The sequence below is a fragment of the Triturus cristatus genome, chromosome 6, assembly GCF_964204655.1.
Source record: "Triturus cristatus chromosome 6, aTriCri1.1, whole genome shotgun sequence".
NCBI lineage: Eukaryota > Metazoa > Chordata > Amphibia > Caudata > Salamandridae > Triturus > Triturus cristatus.
Genome location: NC_140589.1, coordinates 232,684,481 through 232,701,568, shown reverse-complemented (window position 1 = coordinate 232,701,568; position 17,088 = coordinate 232,684,481). Strand labels below are relative to the sequence as shown.

Sequence of the window (17,088 nt, the reverse complement as noted above, 5' to 3'; positions counted from 1 at the left end):
CAACACAGCGAGCCAATACACAATACCATGTGATAGAAGTTTACAACATGGCAATCGGATATATAGCTTTCATTCCGAGGAACCAAAAAGGCGCCAAGTAGAAAGAAGTGGCATGCTGTTCAGACAGGCTGAGTTAATCTGTGGCCAATAGTAAAGCATCATGAAGGCATCCACTCTAAATTCCAACGTTCCAAATCAAAGACAAACCTTAATCAATTTGTAGCACATTGATATGACCGGGCATAACTAGTCTGTGATTATTTACCCACCTTGAGAACCTCCTCAAACAGAGACCTTAGGCTAGGAGTATATCCTGGCAATCTGTGCTCGGACGTTTGTGACCCCTGTCCTGCGACCTCTGCATCGACCCCCAATTCTGCAGGTCATGGCTGCACACCTAACCCCCACCGCCCACTTGCTCCACACACTCAGACCACTGATTGCTCAAACACAGAAAAAGTCCAGGCTCTGGCAATAAAAGATAGCAGAGCTCAAGGGCGGAGTATGGGGTGGGGTGAGAGTACAGCCACAAACAAGGGGTGGAGGAGAAAGGGAACCAGCAAGGAAAGAGGGAGCCTCTCGCAGTTCGGAGACCTGTGACTACTCTGACTGCAGCCGCCTCAATTCTTTGAGCTGACAGTAGATTCCAATCTAGAGACCGACGACAGGAGCACAGGATGGAAGATACGAAACCTCACCTAGGACAACACAGATACCCGCAATGAGCACAGCCAAATACTAAACATTTAAAAGATGCACATCTGCCAATCCAGCGCACTCCATGCATATGAAAACTCACTTAATAAAAATGAGAGCTGCGCAACATTCACAGCCCTGCTGTGATACAGGTCTGTTTTGGACAGACAAGGCTCTTAACCCTCCCTTTCTCACTCGTCACAGGCTTGGGTGGGGTCAGTTAAGTTTGCCGACCACACCCCACCTTGTTATGACTTGGGAAAGGGTGGGGTATTGAGAGGCAGTATTGACATTAACAGACAGCCCTGGGAAGTACTGGGCTGACACTGTACCCGCTTGGGGCTGATTCCAAAATACAAAGTTGCATCGCATCATTACTGAGCGAGCCGAGGAGCCACAAGCATTCAAGGCCCGGGCTGGCAGAATGACAGCCCGTAGGCTGCAAAAAATTCACGATCAAAACTGTGATATGCGCACCAGCCCACGTGTCCTCTGCCTGACGTCCGTTTTGGCGAGTGTCACTGTAGGCAGAGACGGGCACAGCATTAAAATGGAAATCTGATGGTAATTACTTTAACTTTACACGACTTATGGATGGTAATTGAATAGAGGGGAGCATCTCTGTCGCCCGGCACCAGAAACCACCCCTGTCTCTGATTTGTATATGCAAATACATGAAGCATGAAAGAAAAACTGGTGATTGCTTTCAAAATGAAATGTGCACAAAAAATTTCAACTTGAAAAAAACATGTTGCAAAACTATTGTGCAACTTTAAATATTATTTCTCTGAGGCATAATTTAATAAAACGTGTTTGATGTATGCCAGTATGTGGTAATAATAATAGAGAATCAGTGTAAAAACGTTATGGGCAACATGAAATTAAATTAGGGGCCTCTTTCTCAAACAAAAGTGAATCATTATTTATATATCCTTGCACTGGTGCAGCTTTACAATTTTCAGGAATTCATAAGGCATCGTTTAAAAATCTCTGGCAACACAAGTCAACAAAAAAGGTGAAGAATCACAGACAGAATCTGACACACACCTCTCCTGATATACCAAAGACAGACCAAGAAAATTACACAAGACTTTATTCAATACTTACTTGAAGAGATTAAAACAAAGTGTACAAAAGTACCCCTTTTTGACATGGTCACCCCCACTTTTTGCTTGGTATTTGATGCAAATTTGACAGAAGTGCACTGGGTTCCTGCTATCCAGGTTCTCCGTGCCAGATCTTTTCCCCCTAAAACTAAACAGTTGTTCCCCCCCAATTGGCAATACCTTTAGCACCCCCCTGTAAGTCCCTAGTAAATGGTACCTCTGGTACCTATGGGCATGGAGGCTAAAGTGGGTCCCTAAGAGCTGCAACATGCATAGTGCTACCCTAACGGACCCCTCAGCACACTAATGCAAACTGCCATTGCAGGCTGTGTGACACGGTGCAGAGAAAAGTAAAGACATGCCATGGTACACCTCCTGTGTGCCATGCCTACAGACACTGCATGTAATATAAGGAAGTCACCCATTTAGCAGGCCCGCCTTACAGCCCTAAGGCAGAGTGCATTATACTACAAGTGAGGACATATCTACATGAGCAGATATGCCCATTTTATGTCCACGTATGTCAATTCTTGGACTTTGCCTGTGAACAGGAAATCCATCTTGAGTAGATGTACTGGGCACTGGTGATTATGAGTTCCCCAGCTACATGATGGCTTCACTGAAACTAAAGATGTTTGTATCTTGTATTAATAAGCTCATGCTAATTCCAGTGATGGATTTATTAATACATGTTCCCAGAGGGCACCTTAAAGGTGCTCCTGAAAATCTACTGATCTCGCGTGTACTGGCTGACTGGTGTAGAACACCCATCCACCACAGATGGGTTTCTGATCCCCTGCAGGTGAGAGCCCGTGCTATCTGAGGGCAGAAACAGTGCCTGCTCCTGTCAGAGGTGTTGTCACCTCCTCTAGGCAGGATGGCTAAGTAATAAGCATATCAAAGCAGGAGGCTTCAAAGGCCTCTGCTGTCTTTTATATGCAACCCAGGCTTCCCCTGATGGGGAAATGCCACCCCCTTCCCCGGGCCCAATTGGCACCAGGACAAGCAGGAAAATTAGCTAGTCAGAAGGTGTGTTCCCCATCAGGCTAGTTCCACCCCTAAGGTGGGCTACCCGATGTGAACACAAAAACTAAAATTCCACCATCTTGGTATTTTGTGAATTATGCTCACTGGGTCAGGGTTATGCCCTCTTTCCTCAGGAAGTGTTCATATAGGGGGTGTAGTCACCCTACAGGTAAGTAGCCCATTAGCTATTCCCGGTCACTCCCCTTAGCGCCCCTAAATTGAGCATTTAGGAAGCACCCCTGATGCCAGGAACTTAGATTCTATGGATCCAGAAGAAGAGAATGAAGAAGAGCCGTAAGAGAATGAGAACAGAAGACTGCTGTGGACTTTTGGCGCCAAACCCTGCCTGCCTGCACCAATCTCGACAATTGTGATTGAGTGACTTGTCCTCCTGCTGAGAACTACCAAGAACCCCTGTAGACTGCGAGCCCTTTGCAAATTGCCAGCAGTCTCCCTTGGAGTAGAGGAGCTACTCCACTGCAGCCCGCAGGCACCAAAGAAGCAGAGTCCAGTTTACTGTGTTGCCCCTCCCCAGCCAGCCCAACAGCAGCCCCCCAGCAAGAGGTACCTGTGCCCCTGATAGTCCGATCTGTCTCCCCACTGAGCGGGAGAACACTGGGACCGACCGGAGCCGCTAAGGTTACCGGACCCCTTGCAGCAACCAAGGGCTGTTTAAGTCCAGGCTGGACTCTCACAGCACAGAGACTGAGCAACCGCCGAAAGATGGCGGCACCACAGAGAGGCACTCCCAGAGTGGCCCAGTTGTCCAGATTTCTGCACCCTCAGCCTGTGAGACCGACAACCGCGAGGACCTTGGACACGCTGAGCCCAGCCGACCTATCTACTCTGCACCCGAGTGCCTCAGCCTGGGTACACGAAAAACGACTGTATCCCTTTGTTCCCAGAACCCTTGTGACCCGATTCCCCCTTCTTAGGAGCTCTTGGACATGTCCCAAAGTCCCCCTCTGAAGCCTGTTTTTAGGTGCTCCTCCCTTTCCACTGGCATAGCGCTCAAAGCTACCAACCCAACCAGTACCAGTGCACCTGGACTCCCCAGGGCAGGTAACGAGTAACTGTTGGTGGTACTCTGGTCCTTGTCCCCCAACGACCCTAAGTCCTGAAGGAGACCCCCAGAAACTGACCGTAAATAATTGTATGCAATATATGCCTTTTTTCCCCCCCGATAGGAAAGCATTGATCCGTAAAGATGCACCATTTTACTTGTCTGTAAAAATTGATCTTTAAAAAAAGTACTTACTCGGTAATGAAGTTCTTAGTATCAAAATGTATATAAAAATACAACTTATTTTCTCTAAATTGGTTTCGGATTTTTTTTTGAGTGCGTGTAACATGTATTGCCTCTGTGAGTACAACAAATGCTTAGCAGTACACTCTGATAAGCCTAAACTGCTCGCCCACACTACCACAAAAGAGAGCATTTGGTGTTACCACTTTTGTCTCTGTAAACCAGTAACAGTTGCCTGGACACTCTATACAGTTTACCTCGTTGTGGGCCACTATATAAGGAGCCATCTTCTTGCACCAAGAAGGCAGCTGTCGGGACAACACAAAGTTCTTGCATTTGATTGACAACGTACACAGCACGTGAAGGAATAGCATTTTAAATTTGCTTGATGCTGAAAAGGTGTTTGACCAAGTGAACTAGCATTTACTTGATCTCACTCAAAACCTTTAGATTTTTCCTCATAATCTGAATTTTGTCTTGCTGGACCACTGCTATTCATGCTTTCCATGGAGCCATTCACAGATTCATAGCAACAAAGATATCTCCTGGGTACTCATTTAATGGGACACTTAAAAGTTGATGCTGTATGCTGATGATTTACTAATTCTACTGACTAATCTTGCATGTTTAATTTGTGTTATCCCTTTAATGAATGGAAGCATTGCATAAATTTGGCCACATAGCGATCTTTAAAAGTCATCCTCCAAAAGATAGTTCCGTTAAGCATCTTAGTACCTCAAGACCAAGTAGCGACCTCACAGGGCAGATTTCCTTTCCACTGTTGCTCCAGATCTGGTCCCACCACCCCTCATCCAATGACGAAGGCCTCCATTTATATCTGGCAAACTAGAAGCCTCTTGGAAATCCTGTTTTTGCCTTGCCGCTCAACACAAAAGTTGGGCCCCCGGTACCGATACTGACTGGACTTGGAAAAGATGAAAACTTATGCAACTTCACTCATTTTTCTGCTGACAACCACCAGACCATAATGGACTCCTCTTGTGGCAGGCATGTCGACCTTTTAAAATTTCCTTTAGGGTAGTGAATAGTTGGCAGCAAAGAGTTGCTCTATATTTAATGTAATATGGACTTGATCTAGATTAAAGATTTTATAAGAATGGTGTCGAGCAACTATGATCTGGCTGCCTTTACGAATCCGCTCAGCTGCCCATACAAACAAGCATTTGCAATGCAATAGGTCTCGCAGTTACGCGAGTTTGAGCTATAGACATTGTGTAAATAACAATGCCTTGTATTTATGTTTATAAAAAGAAAACAAAAATAAAAGGAGTTATTTGCAATGTCAATAGCTCAAACTCGCGTCAATGCGAGACCTATTGCATTGCAAATGCTTGTTTGTATGGGCAGCTGAGCGGATTCGTAAAGCCAGCCAAGTGACATTTATGCGAGAGAGGGGCTATGGAGAGATGAGGGGCACTTTTGCAGGGTGGCAATGAGGGAAACCGAGGAGGACGACAGATGGCGTGCGACCAAAAAAAAAGTGTCACTGGGCGCCACCAGCACTAAAGCTGGCCCTGGGGTCAATGGTCCCAAAACCACCCTGACACTCGCAAGGACAGAATCAGCAAATGTGTCATTATATGCAGCGCATGACTGAAAATCATCTCATCTTCGGCTAATCTCCTTCATTCCCTTTGCCGCGATTTGGAAACACGTAAAATGCCATTGAAATATGTGCAAATGAGTATCGTGTACATATGTGCGATGTAAAATAATGCTGCCAATGGGCGAGGCCTTCTAGCAATACTGTAATAAATAAATAGTAATTTCCCACTCACATATATACATATCGGTAATGTAAGTTCAACCAAAACCAGAACAACACTGTTTTAGGGTAGATTGTGCTCAAGATGCAACTAGTGTAAAACCACTGGGAAGGCTAGCTGAAATAAGGAGCGAGTTGTTAGCTGGTGGGAAACAAACCATTCATAGCATGTCTACACGGTGTACTAACCTTATGAGGCTACCATTGCTGCGAATATGTTTATTTTACATAGTGCGGCAGGCTATAGCAATAATGCCAGGAAAGACAAGGTGGAAGAGCCGCGAGCCGCCGTGCGCGTGTACATCGCCTGTCCGGGCGCGTGCCATCTCCTGTCCCCCTTCGCTAGCAAAACCGACGACTATAGGTCTCGTCAAGGCGGGCAGCGCATGCGCTGCGTCGCTAGGCGAGACCTAAAAACCTAAACTACATTTAAAAAATAAAATAAAACAGTTTTATTATCCCAGGATGGGTTAATTTATTGCACACTCCTCAAGAGTCATGGTCGGTGAATACACATAGAATCATCCCGCCTCCCTTGCATCTTGAGATGCCAGGGCGACGTGGATGATACTTGGTGTATTTACCAATCCAGTAATAATCTATAGGTTCACCCTGAAGGAAAATAAGTTTGCATGTTCTGAGTATAAAAAAAACACAAATAGTGAATCCCTGTTGGATTCAGTTTCTGTTGTTAGGTATTCGGTTTGATCCTTACAAAGGCCAATTTACCTGAATTGGAAAACCTGTGGCTGTAACATGTAGATCAGCGTGCTGGGGCGCCAAAAAACTCCCAAAACCCATTAAGTACGATTTAGGTACCATTGTGCTTTAAATTTATCCGGGTAACCTGTAACGAAGCTAAAAGATGAGGCATAAGCAATATAATTTTATTCTATCTGAATATAAAGAGCTCCCTGAAACAGGTTGAGCCCACCTAGATGTACTATCATTCTCGATGAGACTCTATGATGGAGCATGCCACTAATAAACAGTTGATGAGAGTTCCTTTAAAAAACTAAGAGTTTTCCTTTAGTAGGTTTTTTTTTTGGTCTGTGTAGGGTGCTCCTCACCATCCTGATGGATCAAGGCACCTTATATCATTTTGAAGAATGTATTAATCAATTGGGAGGCGATGAGGCCCCCCCTCCTAATTTCTCTTTTATCCCTTTTTGTTCAAATTACACATCAACTTTTTTCTCTCTCCATAATCTCACTAAATAAATGATACCCACCAAACAAGTGCACTGTTGAAGGCCTCTGCTATGGGGTTAAACCACTTCTTGCACAGTAGGCCTGCTAACTGTCCCATTGAATGTATATTAGCTGTATAACTCTTTGACCAAAAAGTGAGGACCTCCATGGGGTCTTAGCTGGTGAGACACGGTAAATGTTATCAGTTGTAATTGATATTAACTTAATAGACAAAAAGTAGGACATAGCTGTCAAGAGCACAGGAAGAGAGTGAGGAGTTACCAAAACTCTAGCTGTAGTATAAATCAACAGCCAATAATCTCTTAATTTGGAATGTCATGTCCGACTGTAACCATTACATTTATTCATCTGGAATATCACACTGTTCAGCCAGTAAAATAGAACCTGTTGTAGCAGGTTGTCCTGTGTAGTTAAAAACGCACAGCCAGTTCACACATGGTATGGAACTTCTCTAGAGTTTAGGCACTGTGGCTCAATAATGAAGTATCTTTAAATTACCGTAGACTTGGGTGATTATGGCAAATATTGAAGACTGCCTGAAGGATCGCCTTGTGATTTACTTTAAAATGTTTATTTATTATTTCTTTTGTCTTTAGTGTGCCCCAAGGCACACAGAAATTGAACAACTCCTTTCTTATCTTCTGGTTTTGTGTAATAACAAACTAGGCAGCTTTGGGGAAATATATGAAACAAGCAGAAGAATCTTATACAGGAATGACCTATTTTGTATGAGATGAATTCTCATACTTCTGATTCATTTACTTAACTTTTAATGAGTAACACACATTACATAGCATGTGTTTATCTTTTGTTGGGCATCTTTACTAACAATAGATACAAATGTTGTGTAAAGTTCTTTCTACATAATCTAGGCAATCACCTGCAGATTTATAAACTTTCTTTTAAAACAAACTATTATGCATGGCTCCTCTGGTGGTCTTGAGGAGTTACAAATGTTAACTTCAATATATTAATAGTAGGAGTGTATTTGAAATGTTTCCTTTTGTCAATTGCTGTTTTTTGCCTATAACATTTCTTCCTTTAGCACAGATGTCATTCCTGGTGCTCAGTGCATCCTGGAAGCCCGTCGTAAGCGGCAGCTGGCCAGAGCTCAGGGAGACTATATTGCACTTGATACATCAAGTGGAAATCCCAGAGTGAGAAATGACGTGGATAGTGATGGAGAACTTGATGACCATGAGCAGAGAATCTTGTTTGCCCCTAAGCCGAAGACTTTGAAACAGAGGATAATTGAAAAGCTAGGTAAGATCAGTGAAATCATTCTCTACTATCTGAATTATAATAAATCGTCATTCGATCAAAAGGAGATTAAGAAAAGTGCTGGGAAAGGCCAGCAGAGCCCTTTTGTATTGTACCCTTGTTATAGGATTCCACAGTCTTTAATGTAGTCAACTCGTTGGTAGCTTTCTTTCATTTTCATTTGCATGGAAACAGTGTCATATTATAATCTGCTTTCCAGGTACAAAAGCAAAAATATTGTAATCCTTATTTTAGGAGCTTGCATGAACATTTATGCATGACACCATGCAAAATACCTACACATCATGATAAACTGATTTGTTGAAGGCCATACTGTGCAGGGCATAGAGTTATATTATAGAATACAACCAGTCTCTCTGCCCCAAGAGGCTGCAGAACATGTCCTTTCACCATGCCATTGTTCCTCTTCTCTCTTACTAGTTCCACATTAGTGCTTTGTTTATTGCTTGGCTCTATTTGTTAAAATGTTTTGAAATTTTATATTTTGTTCATCCTTTTCACATATTCAGGGGAATCCCACAAATCTACCTGCTCCTCGTGCAGGTGGACCAAGCACAATTATTTGAGGTTTCACTCAACAAACTGCTAAATGACAGAGCGAAAACTGTCTCACCCAGTTAAATTAAATGTTTTTTGTGAACTGAATTAGGTACCCAGTTGTCAACATATTCGATTTTTCATTTAGAAATTTTGACTTTTTAGACAAATACTTTAAAAATACAACACCTTAAAAACCTATATTTTGAACAATCCATAAAATACTTTCCAAAAGTTGAACATCTCACTGTTTGAACTTAACTAGAAATTCTCCCACACCAGTTACTACATCTAAAAACATACTTTGACCTAAAGTGGAAGCTGCGTCCTCGTAAAAGTGAACATTCTGTTTTAAAAACGGGGTACAAGTAAATCATTCTAGATTGTAGAAAAAGCAGACAATCCAGAAGGCAGTGGAGACTAGTACATTTTCTGCCCATTGTACTTGCGCAGCCCCCATCATTAACTTTATTAATTCCATACTTCCATTAATGTGCCACCAGGTGTTTTCAGTATTGCATGACGCAGTAATTGTAGAAAGCTGGGTTTCTGTTGCAGTAACCCTCCCCCATTTTGCCAGACTACTGATGCACTTTGACTTGATGTGCCACAGGTTCCTGCCAGTCAGGTTCCCAGGGCCTATGTTCTTTCCCAACACTGTACCTTGTACCCCCAATTGGCACCTCTCTGGCCACATGTCAGTCCCTTGTAAAAGGTACCAGGGCAAGATGGCGTCTGAGTAGCGGCCGCATCGCTCAGCTCCGCCACTGCCTTCTGCCTCCACTACTGATTCTCGCTATGGAATTAAGCACCGACGCTAAATAAATGTCTGGATGGGACAAATAAAGTACCTGTTGATCACGGTAGCAGTTGTCCGCCGGAGCGGGCTTCATAGCGGGTTTTACAGCGGGCTTCACAGCTGGAGGAGTGATTCTTCCGAAGGATCGACAGCGCTGGATCTAGCATCTGCAACTGGTGCTGCCCTTCTCTCTCGTACGTCAGCCCTAATTCCCAGCGAGGGGTTCTGCATCGACAATCCACAATCTTCTGTCAATCACTACCGCCGCCGCTGCAGCCGGGAAGCTGAGGAAGCCGATTGAGGTTTTCACTTACAGACTCAACCAAATGAGACGTGGCAGGCGAAAGATGCATTGTTTCCAGGCTCACGGAAACAAACAAGTAAGGATGTCGGGACACGCTGATAAAGCTGCCGCTGCTGCTGCCAAGAATAGGAGTTTACTTAACACACCCTCTACTACAAATCAAGATACATAAAGTATTCCTGACTCCGTAGTTGAGAAAAGACCTGAGACACGAGGGGCTAAACTCAAGGAAGGGGAACAAGGGGAAGGTCTTAACTTACCAGGTGAGAGGAGTGATCGCACCGCCAAACTGAGTCAAAAGACACTATCTAAAAGCACTAGAGCCCTGAATGCACAACCATTAATCTCAAATACATTTAGTACAAGAGATGGGGGCACGCAATCACATGGTGCTGGCACTGACCCTACTCTGACGAATCTGACTGATCAAACCGCTAATGAAGATAAAGATGAAGATATAGAATCGTCAGTATTAGTACCCTCTATGAGCGAGATTGATCTTAGACCACCTATGAATAAGCCAGTAACTGAAGCAACTACTGGATCAGTAATAGATTTGGAATGCTTGGTGATTGACCCAAAAAACTTAAATGTGCCTGTGTACAACATGGTAGAGCCAAATGGTATTCTAGAAAACTCTGAAATCTCTGATACTGGCACCTTCCTATCCAGCGAAGATTTTAGGCTTGATGGGGAGAGTAGCCAGTGCTGTAAATCGGACTCAGTAACTCGACCAAAAACTTTGACTCAAAAAAAATTGACGAAAAAATCCAATAGAAACTCAAGGAGGCTTCAAGATTACAGCAACAAAGCAACAGGAGGCAAGAGTGCAAGTAAGGATGATGAGCAACCAGGAAGTTCAGACCAGAAGATTGAGCCTACTCTCTATGAAGTGCTCAACTCAATTAAGCACTTTCACGAGGAAGTCAAACCGGATAATCGAAGATCACGCCTTGCCACGCAAAAGTTGCAAGGAACAATAAGAAAAGTAGGCAAAACTTGTGTTGAGATTGTAGATAGAATGACTTCAGCCGAAATTCGAACTGAAAATCTTGAGAAAGATGTCTTGATCTTAAAAGCACAGGGGGACGAACATGAAGGCATTGTTAAGGATTTGATGAATAAGGTCGAAGAGCAAGAAAATAGACTCAGACGGAACAACCTCTGCTTTTTGGGGATCCCCGAGGGATCAGAATGAAATGATCCTAGGGCCTTCATGGTCACACTCCTTAAAGGTGCATTTCCAGATTTAGAAAGAGGTACAACGTGCTCACCGGTACCCATTGACACTGTCTAAACACCCTGTATCGACAACACAATATCCACGTGCCATGTTACTATATTTTGGAAACTTTCTTCTTCGCCAGCAACTTTATGATCTTGCAAGACCTACCAACAAGAGAACTTTTAATGGCACCACATTCTTTACATGCCAGATTTTGCCCATGCTACTGTTGAGCGTAGATGGAGACTAAAACAACTTTTTGTGCCCTTACAACAGCTAGGGGCAACAGTATACCTTCAAAATCCTGCTCGGCTGAAGGGTATGTCTAGAGGGGCCACGCGAAGCTTTACGTCTGAAATACAGGCGCAGGCGTACTTACCAGAGATTATTTACACTGAAGGGGCAAAAAGTAAAGCAAAAGTTTAAAGGACTTCAAACTAACTGCTAACAGGATGTAAAGAGAACTTTTTATTTTTTTACTCTAATCAGGAAATTGATTTATAACAAGGCTGGCTTATCACTAAAATTTAACTAGGTGTGGTGGTTGGGGTGGCGGGGCGGTATAGGGTCCGATTGCTCAGATGTCTACACCCGGGCTCTTACGGAACCAGGTTGCCTCAAGGATAGGTGGGGGGTGGAGGGTGGGTTCAGAGGAGAGAAGATAGAGTGGGGGCAGGGGTTGGCAAAATTCTGTGTTAACTTTTCTTTTGCGTCTGTTTTCTTTGTTTGTTTTTCTTCTGTGTGCTTCTCATTTTTATGGTTTTAACAAGAGAAGCCTAACAAACACACAACCATATAATGAGTAAATTAAGAATGGCAACAATTAATATTTGTGGCCTTAATGACGTTAAACGGCGAAAAACTGCGGTAGCTCTTCCCCTACTTAAAGCTGATATCGTATGTATGCAGGAAACGCATATTGAAAGGGCCCAGATTCATCTATTAGACCAATTGGGATATAAAGTAGTAGGGGCTACAACACAAAATACACGGACACGTGGGGTAGCGATACTCTCAGATAATCATATGATACAATTTCCACGTACACTTGCTGATTGTAATGGGAGGTGGGTCAATACAGAATGTTGCAGAAGGAATGGAGATATATTTACTTCGTTCACTTTAGCTACAATTTAAGGAAGTATCATGGATGACCTGGTAATTTTTGACCAATTGAATAATGAGTTAGCTATTTGGCCTCTACCACTGTTTTTATATGTGGAGATTTCAATATAAACCTACCTGCTAGCATGAATATTAATACTAATAAAACATGGATTTATAAAGGTAGAAAACCGAAGGTACTGAGAGCTTTGAAGACATTGTCACGAACAAGCACTCACGGATGTTTGGCATACACATTACCCCCAAGACCCGTGCTATACACACTTTTCCTGCCCACATAATAAACATATGAGGTTAGACTATATATTTGCATCACACTGTATTCTACACCTTTGCTCAATAGAAAAAAATCCCTCGTATAATATCAGACCATAATTCTCTAGTAGACGAATTTAAAGGGAAAGGGTCGGGAAGTAGAAGAATGACTAACTGGAGTTTTGAACGCCCCTTGCTTATGAACAACGATTACTGCACACATATGAAATAGTGGATCCCTCAATTCCTTAGAGAGAATCTGGAAAGCACAGGGATAGAAATAGTGTGGGATGCACTCAAAGCTGCGATACGAGGAGAAACATTTAGGTTCTCTTTATCCAAGAATAAAGAGAAACGCCAACTATTAAATGATAAACAAAGATGTCTGGCAAGGGCAGAAGAATTGCTAACAGTAATTCAAAGTGGGGGAGACCCTTCAGACTCGCTTGCAAAAATAATGGCAGCTAAATCATCCCTTATGGAGATAATAGCGCAAAAAGCAGCAGAAACTCTAACCGCATGGAGACAGGAAGCTTCGAGTGCAGCGTACAGGTTGGCCATCGCTTAGCTATCAACGCAAGACCGAAAGCTACACGGAACTAGATTGCAGCTATAAACGATACCCCACAAGGTAAAATCACTGACCCAGAAGGGATACGTAGGGTATTCTATTGATATTATCAGGAATTGTATTACGAGACTAACCTTGACAACTTGAAAGATATCAAGGCTTATTTAGATCAATTTCCCCCGCACGACTACACAGGATGAACAGATGCAAATGGAAGCGGCCCCCCCAATGGATCGATATTTTATTATGCATCAATAGTCTTCCATGTGGCAAAGCCACTGGCCTAGAAAAAATCCTAATGGAATTTTACAAGAAATTTTCGACTGAATTAAAGGGAGGTATTCAACAGTTAATCGAGCATGTATATAATAGGAGGAGGCCTCCCAAATAATGGACACAAGCAGAAATAATAGTTTTTCTTAAAAAGAACAAATCCGCTCTAGAACCTGCTTCTTATCGCCCGATTACCTTAAAAAATGCTGATAGAAAGATTTACTCAAAAATCTTAGCTACTCGTTTGTCTGGGATGATTCATAAAATTGTTTCACCAAAACAACATGGCTTTATCCCAGGCCGTGGTACAACAGACCATATTAGAAGGGCTATATCACTCTTTGATGCCACTAACATTACAAAGTATCCTACTGCGCTAATTTTGCTGGATGCTGAAAAGGCCTTTGACAGGGTCTCTTGGCCTTTTTTATGGGAGACCCTGGCAAAGGCCGAAATTGGTCCAAAATGTATACAAGCATTCAAGATGCATTACTTCCAACCTACAGCAAAACTTTATATAAATGGGGAGCTGACAGATTCATTTAAGATTTCAAGAGGTACACGGCAAGGATGCCCAAGCATGCCGCTTCTGTTTGCCTTGTATATAAACCCTTTTTTACAACAACTGGAGGCTAATCCAAATATTAGCCCTATAATCTCTCAGGGCTGGGAAACTAAAATATTGGCTTATGCCGATGAAATAGCTGTACTGACTGCCAATCCTGAAATAACTATGAGCGAGATTGAGAGAGGCGGCGACATTCGGTCAATATTCCGGATATTCACTCAATAGCTCTAAAACACAAATTTTATGTAAAAATAGAACTATGAATAATGATGATAGGCAGGTTGATAAGGCCACATATATTGGAGTGAATATTATGACAAATATAGAAGATATTGTTGAAGAGAATATTAACCCTTTGATAACTAAAACTAAAGTTGAATTAAACCGGTTGCATAATCTACATTTGTCAATTATAGGAAGATGCAATATAATTAAAATGCTTTTCCCCCCCAAATTTTTATATTTAAGAACAATTCCATTAGAATTTAGCAATAATTGTTTGAAGAAAATTGAGGATCTGTTTTCACAATTTATCTGGGCATATGATAAACCACGAAGGGCCTATAAATATTAACAAAAGAAAGGGGTGGATTTGCGCTTCCAAACATAAGATTATATTATTGGGTTATTACTCTTTTGAGCAATTTAACTCTCATTGGGGGGAAAACCAAGAGAAAGCACATTAGAGGATATACCAACACCGATTGAACTTTTAATGGGCGAAAAGGCATGGGGATGGGTGTGGAGATTCCTGAATGATTGTCATTATAAGAAAGTCCGTTTTAAGACATTGGTTGGTGGATGTAAGGTTTTGAAATCCATACGTAAAAAGCTTTGGCCGATTAAATTACTATACACCAATTGGTAATAATAATAACTTGCCGGAAATTCTTTAGAGACTCTGTAGTTAACAATTGGCAGGAAAAAGGCCTAACCAAATTTGGGGATTTCTATACAATAACAGGCATAGTCTCATTTGAGGGAAACGTATGATTTAGATAGGAGGCATTTTTTAAAATATCTACAAATACGGGATTTTTTAAGTAAAAAATGCTGAGGCTCAATTGGTTTTGGTGATAATTATATTCTTGATAATATGAGAAAGATTGAACCACCACCTATTAGAGTTATGTATAAACTCTTCAATGAACTAATGCCAGACGACTTAGAAGATCGTGCAAAAAAGTGGAAAGAAGAAATAGGAATCTCAGAAGAATTATTTAATCACTCATTAAATTTGGCGCAAAACATTTTAATCCCGGCCCGACTTCAGGCCCAGTACTACAAAACTTGCTTCTCACTTTACTACACCCCAAAGAAAATGGCAAAATGGGGGACCGGGAGAGGGACTCTATGCCCTAGATGCTCATTCTATCAAGCGCCCTTAAACCATATGTTTGCTACATGCAGTGGCTTAAATAATCTAAAGCAAGGGATTTCAACTTTGTTTAGGGAACTGCTTGGGAACGATATAGTCCTTTCCCCATCTTTGATTGGATTAGGGGTGGATTCGGATCAACAAGGGAAACCAGGTGAAAAATTGCTGTTTATTGTAATGGCAACACTACGATTATGTCTGGCTTCAGCCTGGCTGAATCCCCCCCCCCCCCAACTTTTTATCAGTGGCTGTCTCGCATGACCGCTAATTACAACTTTGAAAAAGCTATTTATGATAAAAGAGGAATACAGGCTTTGATGAAAGGGCTAAAAATCTGGGAGCCAATGACTAAATGGTTTGAAAGATAGAGGATTCTTCTTAGACCATAAGGGAAGCTGCACAACCCCTGCATGGCGGGTGGGGGGAGGTAGTGGGAGGTAATGGGTGGGGGAAAAAAAGTGTGTGTGTGTATGTATGTATGTATGTATATGTATATATGTATATGTATGTGTATATTACCTACTGGCGGTCGCCAGTAGGTAGTTATAGTTAGGACCCCTTTTCCATAGGAAATCCGCAACATTCTATTTTGAATAACTTTGGCGCCGGTCGATGAATCCTCGCGAATTTCTCAAAATAGGTGGGGCGCCACGCTCCGCTCCTACCCTGAAAGTCTCGGGGGGATTCGTCAAGCGGGGGCTGAGATAAAAGGGGGGTCCCAAAACGCGTTTTTCCCATGCATTTTTCCATAGGACCTTTAGACAGAGCTACAGCCCGAACGGCTGACCAGAATTACTAGAAATTTGGCAGAGAGGTAGTCCCTATGTCAAGGAAGTGCCTTTTGTAGGTTTGGTGTAAATCTGTTCAGTAGATTCTGAGAAAATAGCCTTTAAATCAATATATATATCTGAGCCCGCTTACGGTACGCTTACCGTACGCTTACCGTATGCGTACGGTGGCGTGCGCGAGCGCGATTCTGATTGGCTCTTAGATCTTAGTAAACATTCGAATCGGCCGAAACCAGGAAGCGGCGTCCGCCATTTTGTCTCTCGCACTGAGTGTTATTTATCAAACATGATGCCCAAAAACATGTTACGGGGCTGTTTTGACAACTCCCTCCCACATAGTCATGTTGAGGGAGTCCCCAAACATCCCCCAAGAGCAAAAACGGTTTTATTTTTTTTTCGGCAATTTCGCCGAGTACGCTTACCGTACGCTTACCGTAAGCGTACGGTAAAAAATAGAAATAAAAAAAACACTATCCACACTTACCCCACCCCCTGTGCTTTTGGTGTCCGTAGGCCACCAAATGTACAGGGCTTATTACATCAGTAAAAAAACTATATTTTGGCAACATGAAATTATAAAATCGAAATAAAAAAAACACTATCCACATTGACCCCACCCCCTGTGCTTTTGGTGGCCGAAGGCCACCAAATGTACAGGGCTTATTAAAGTTGATAAAAACCGTGCACGGAACGCACTGCGTTAAGTGGGCGCGCACGCCTCGAATGGCGTAAAGTAACTTAGCATTTAAAAAACCGTACAAATTCACTGAAAAAAACCATAGGTTTCACACACGTTATAGTTAGGAATTAGCATTTAAAAAACCTTGCAAATTCACTGAAAAAACCATAGGTTTCACACATGTTATAGTTAGCGGAAATTTTACTGATAAAAAACCAATGAAATTGCCCCGT

General features: G+C 42.5%; 1 protein-coding gene across 2 annotated transcripts in view; it reads left to right on the top strand.

Annotated features, from left to right (window-relative positions):
• GCFC2 (GC-rich sequence DNA-binding factor 2) overlaps nucleotides 1-17,088 on the top strand; it is a 255,188-nt gene that overhangs the window by 42,151 nt on the left and 195,949 nt on the right. For both annotated transcript variants that reach the window (XM_085610585.1, XM_085610586.1), the window contains one exon: nucleotides 8,123-8,335. In XM_085610585.1, the coding sequence (XP_085466711.1) occupies nucleotides 8,123-8,335 (213 nt within the window). The remainder of the gene's footprint in view (nucleotides 1-8,122; nucleotides 8,336-17,088) is intronic.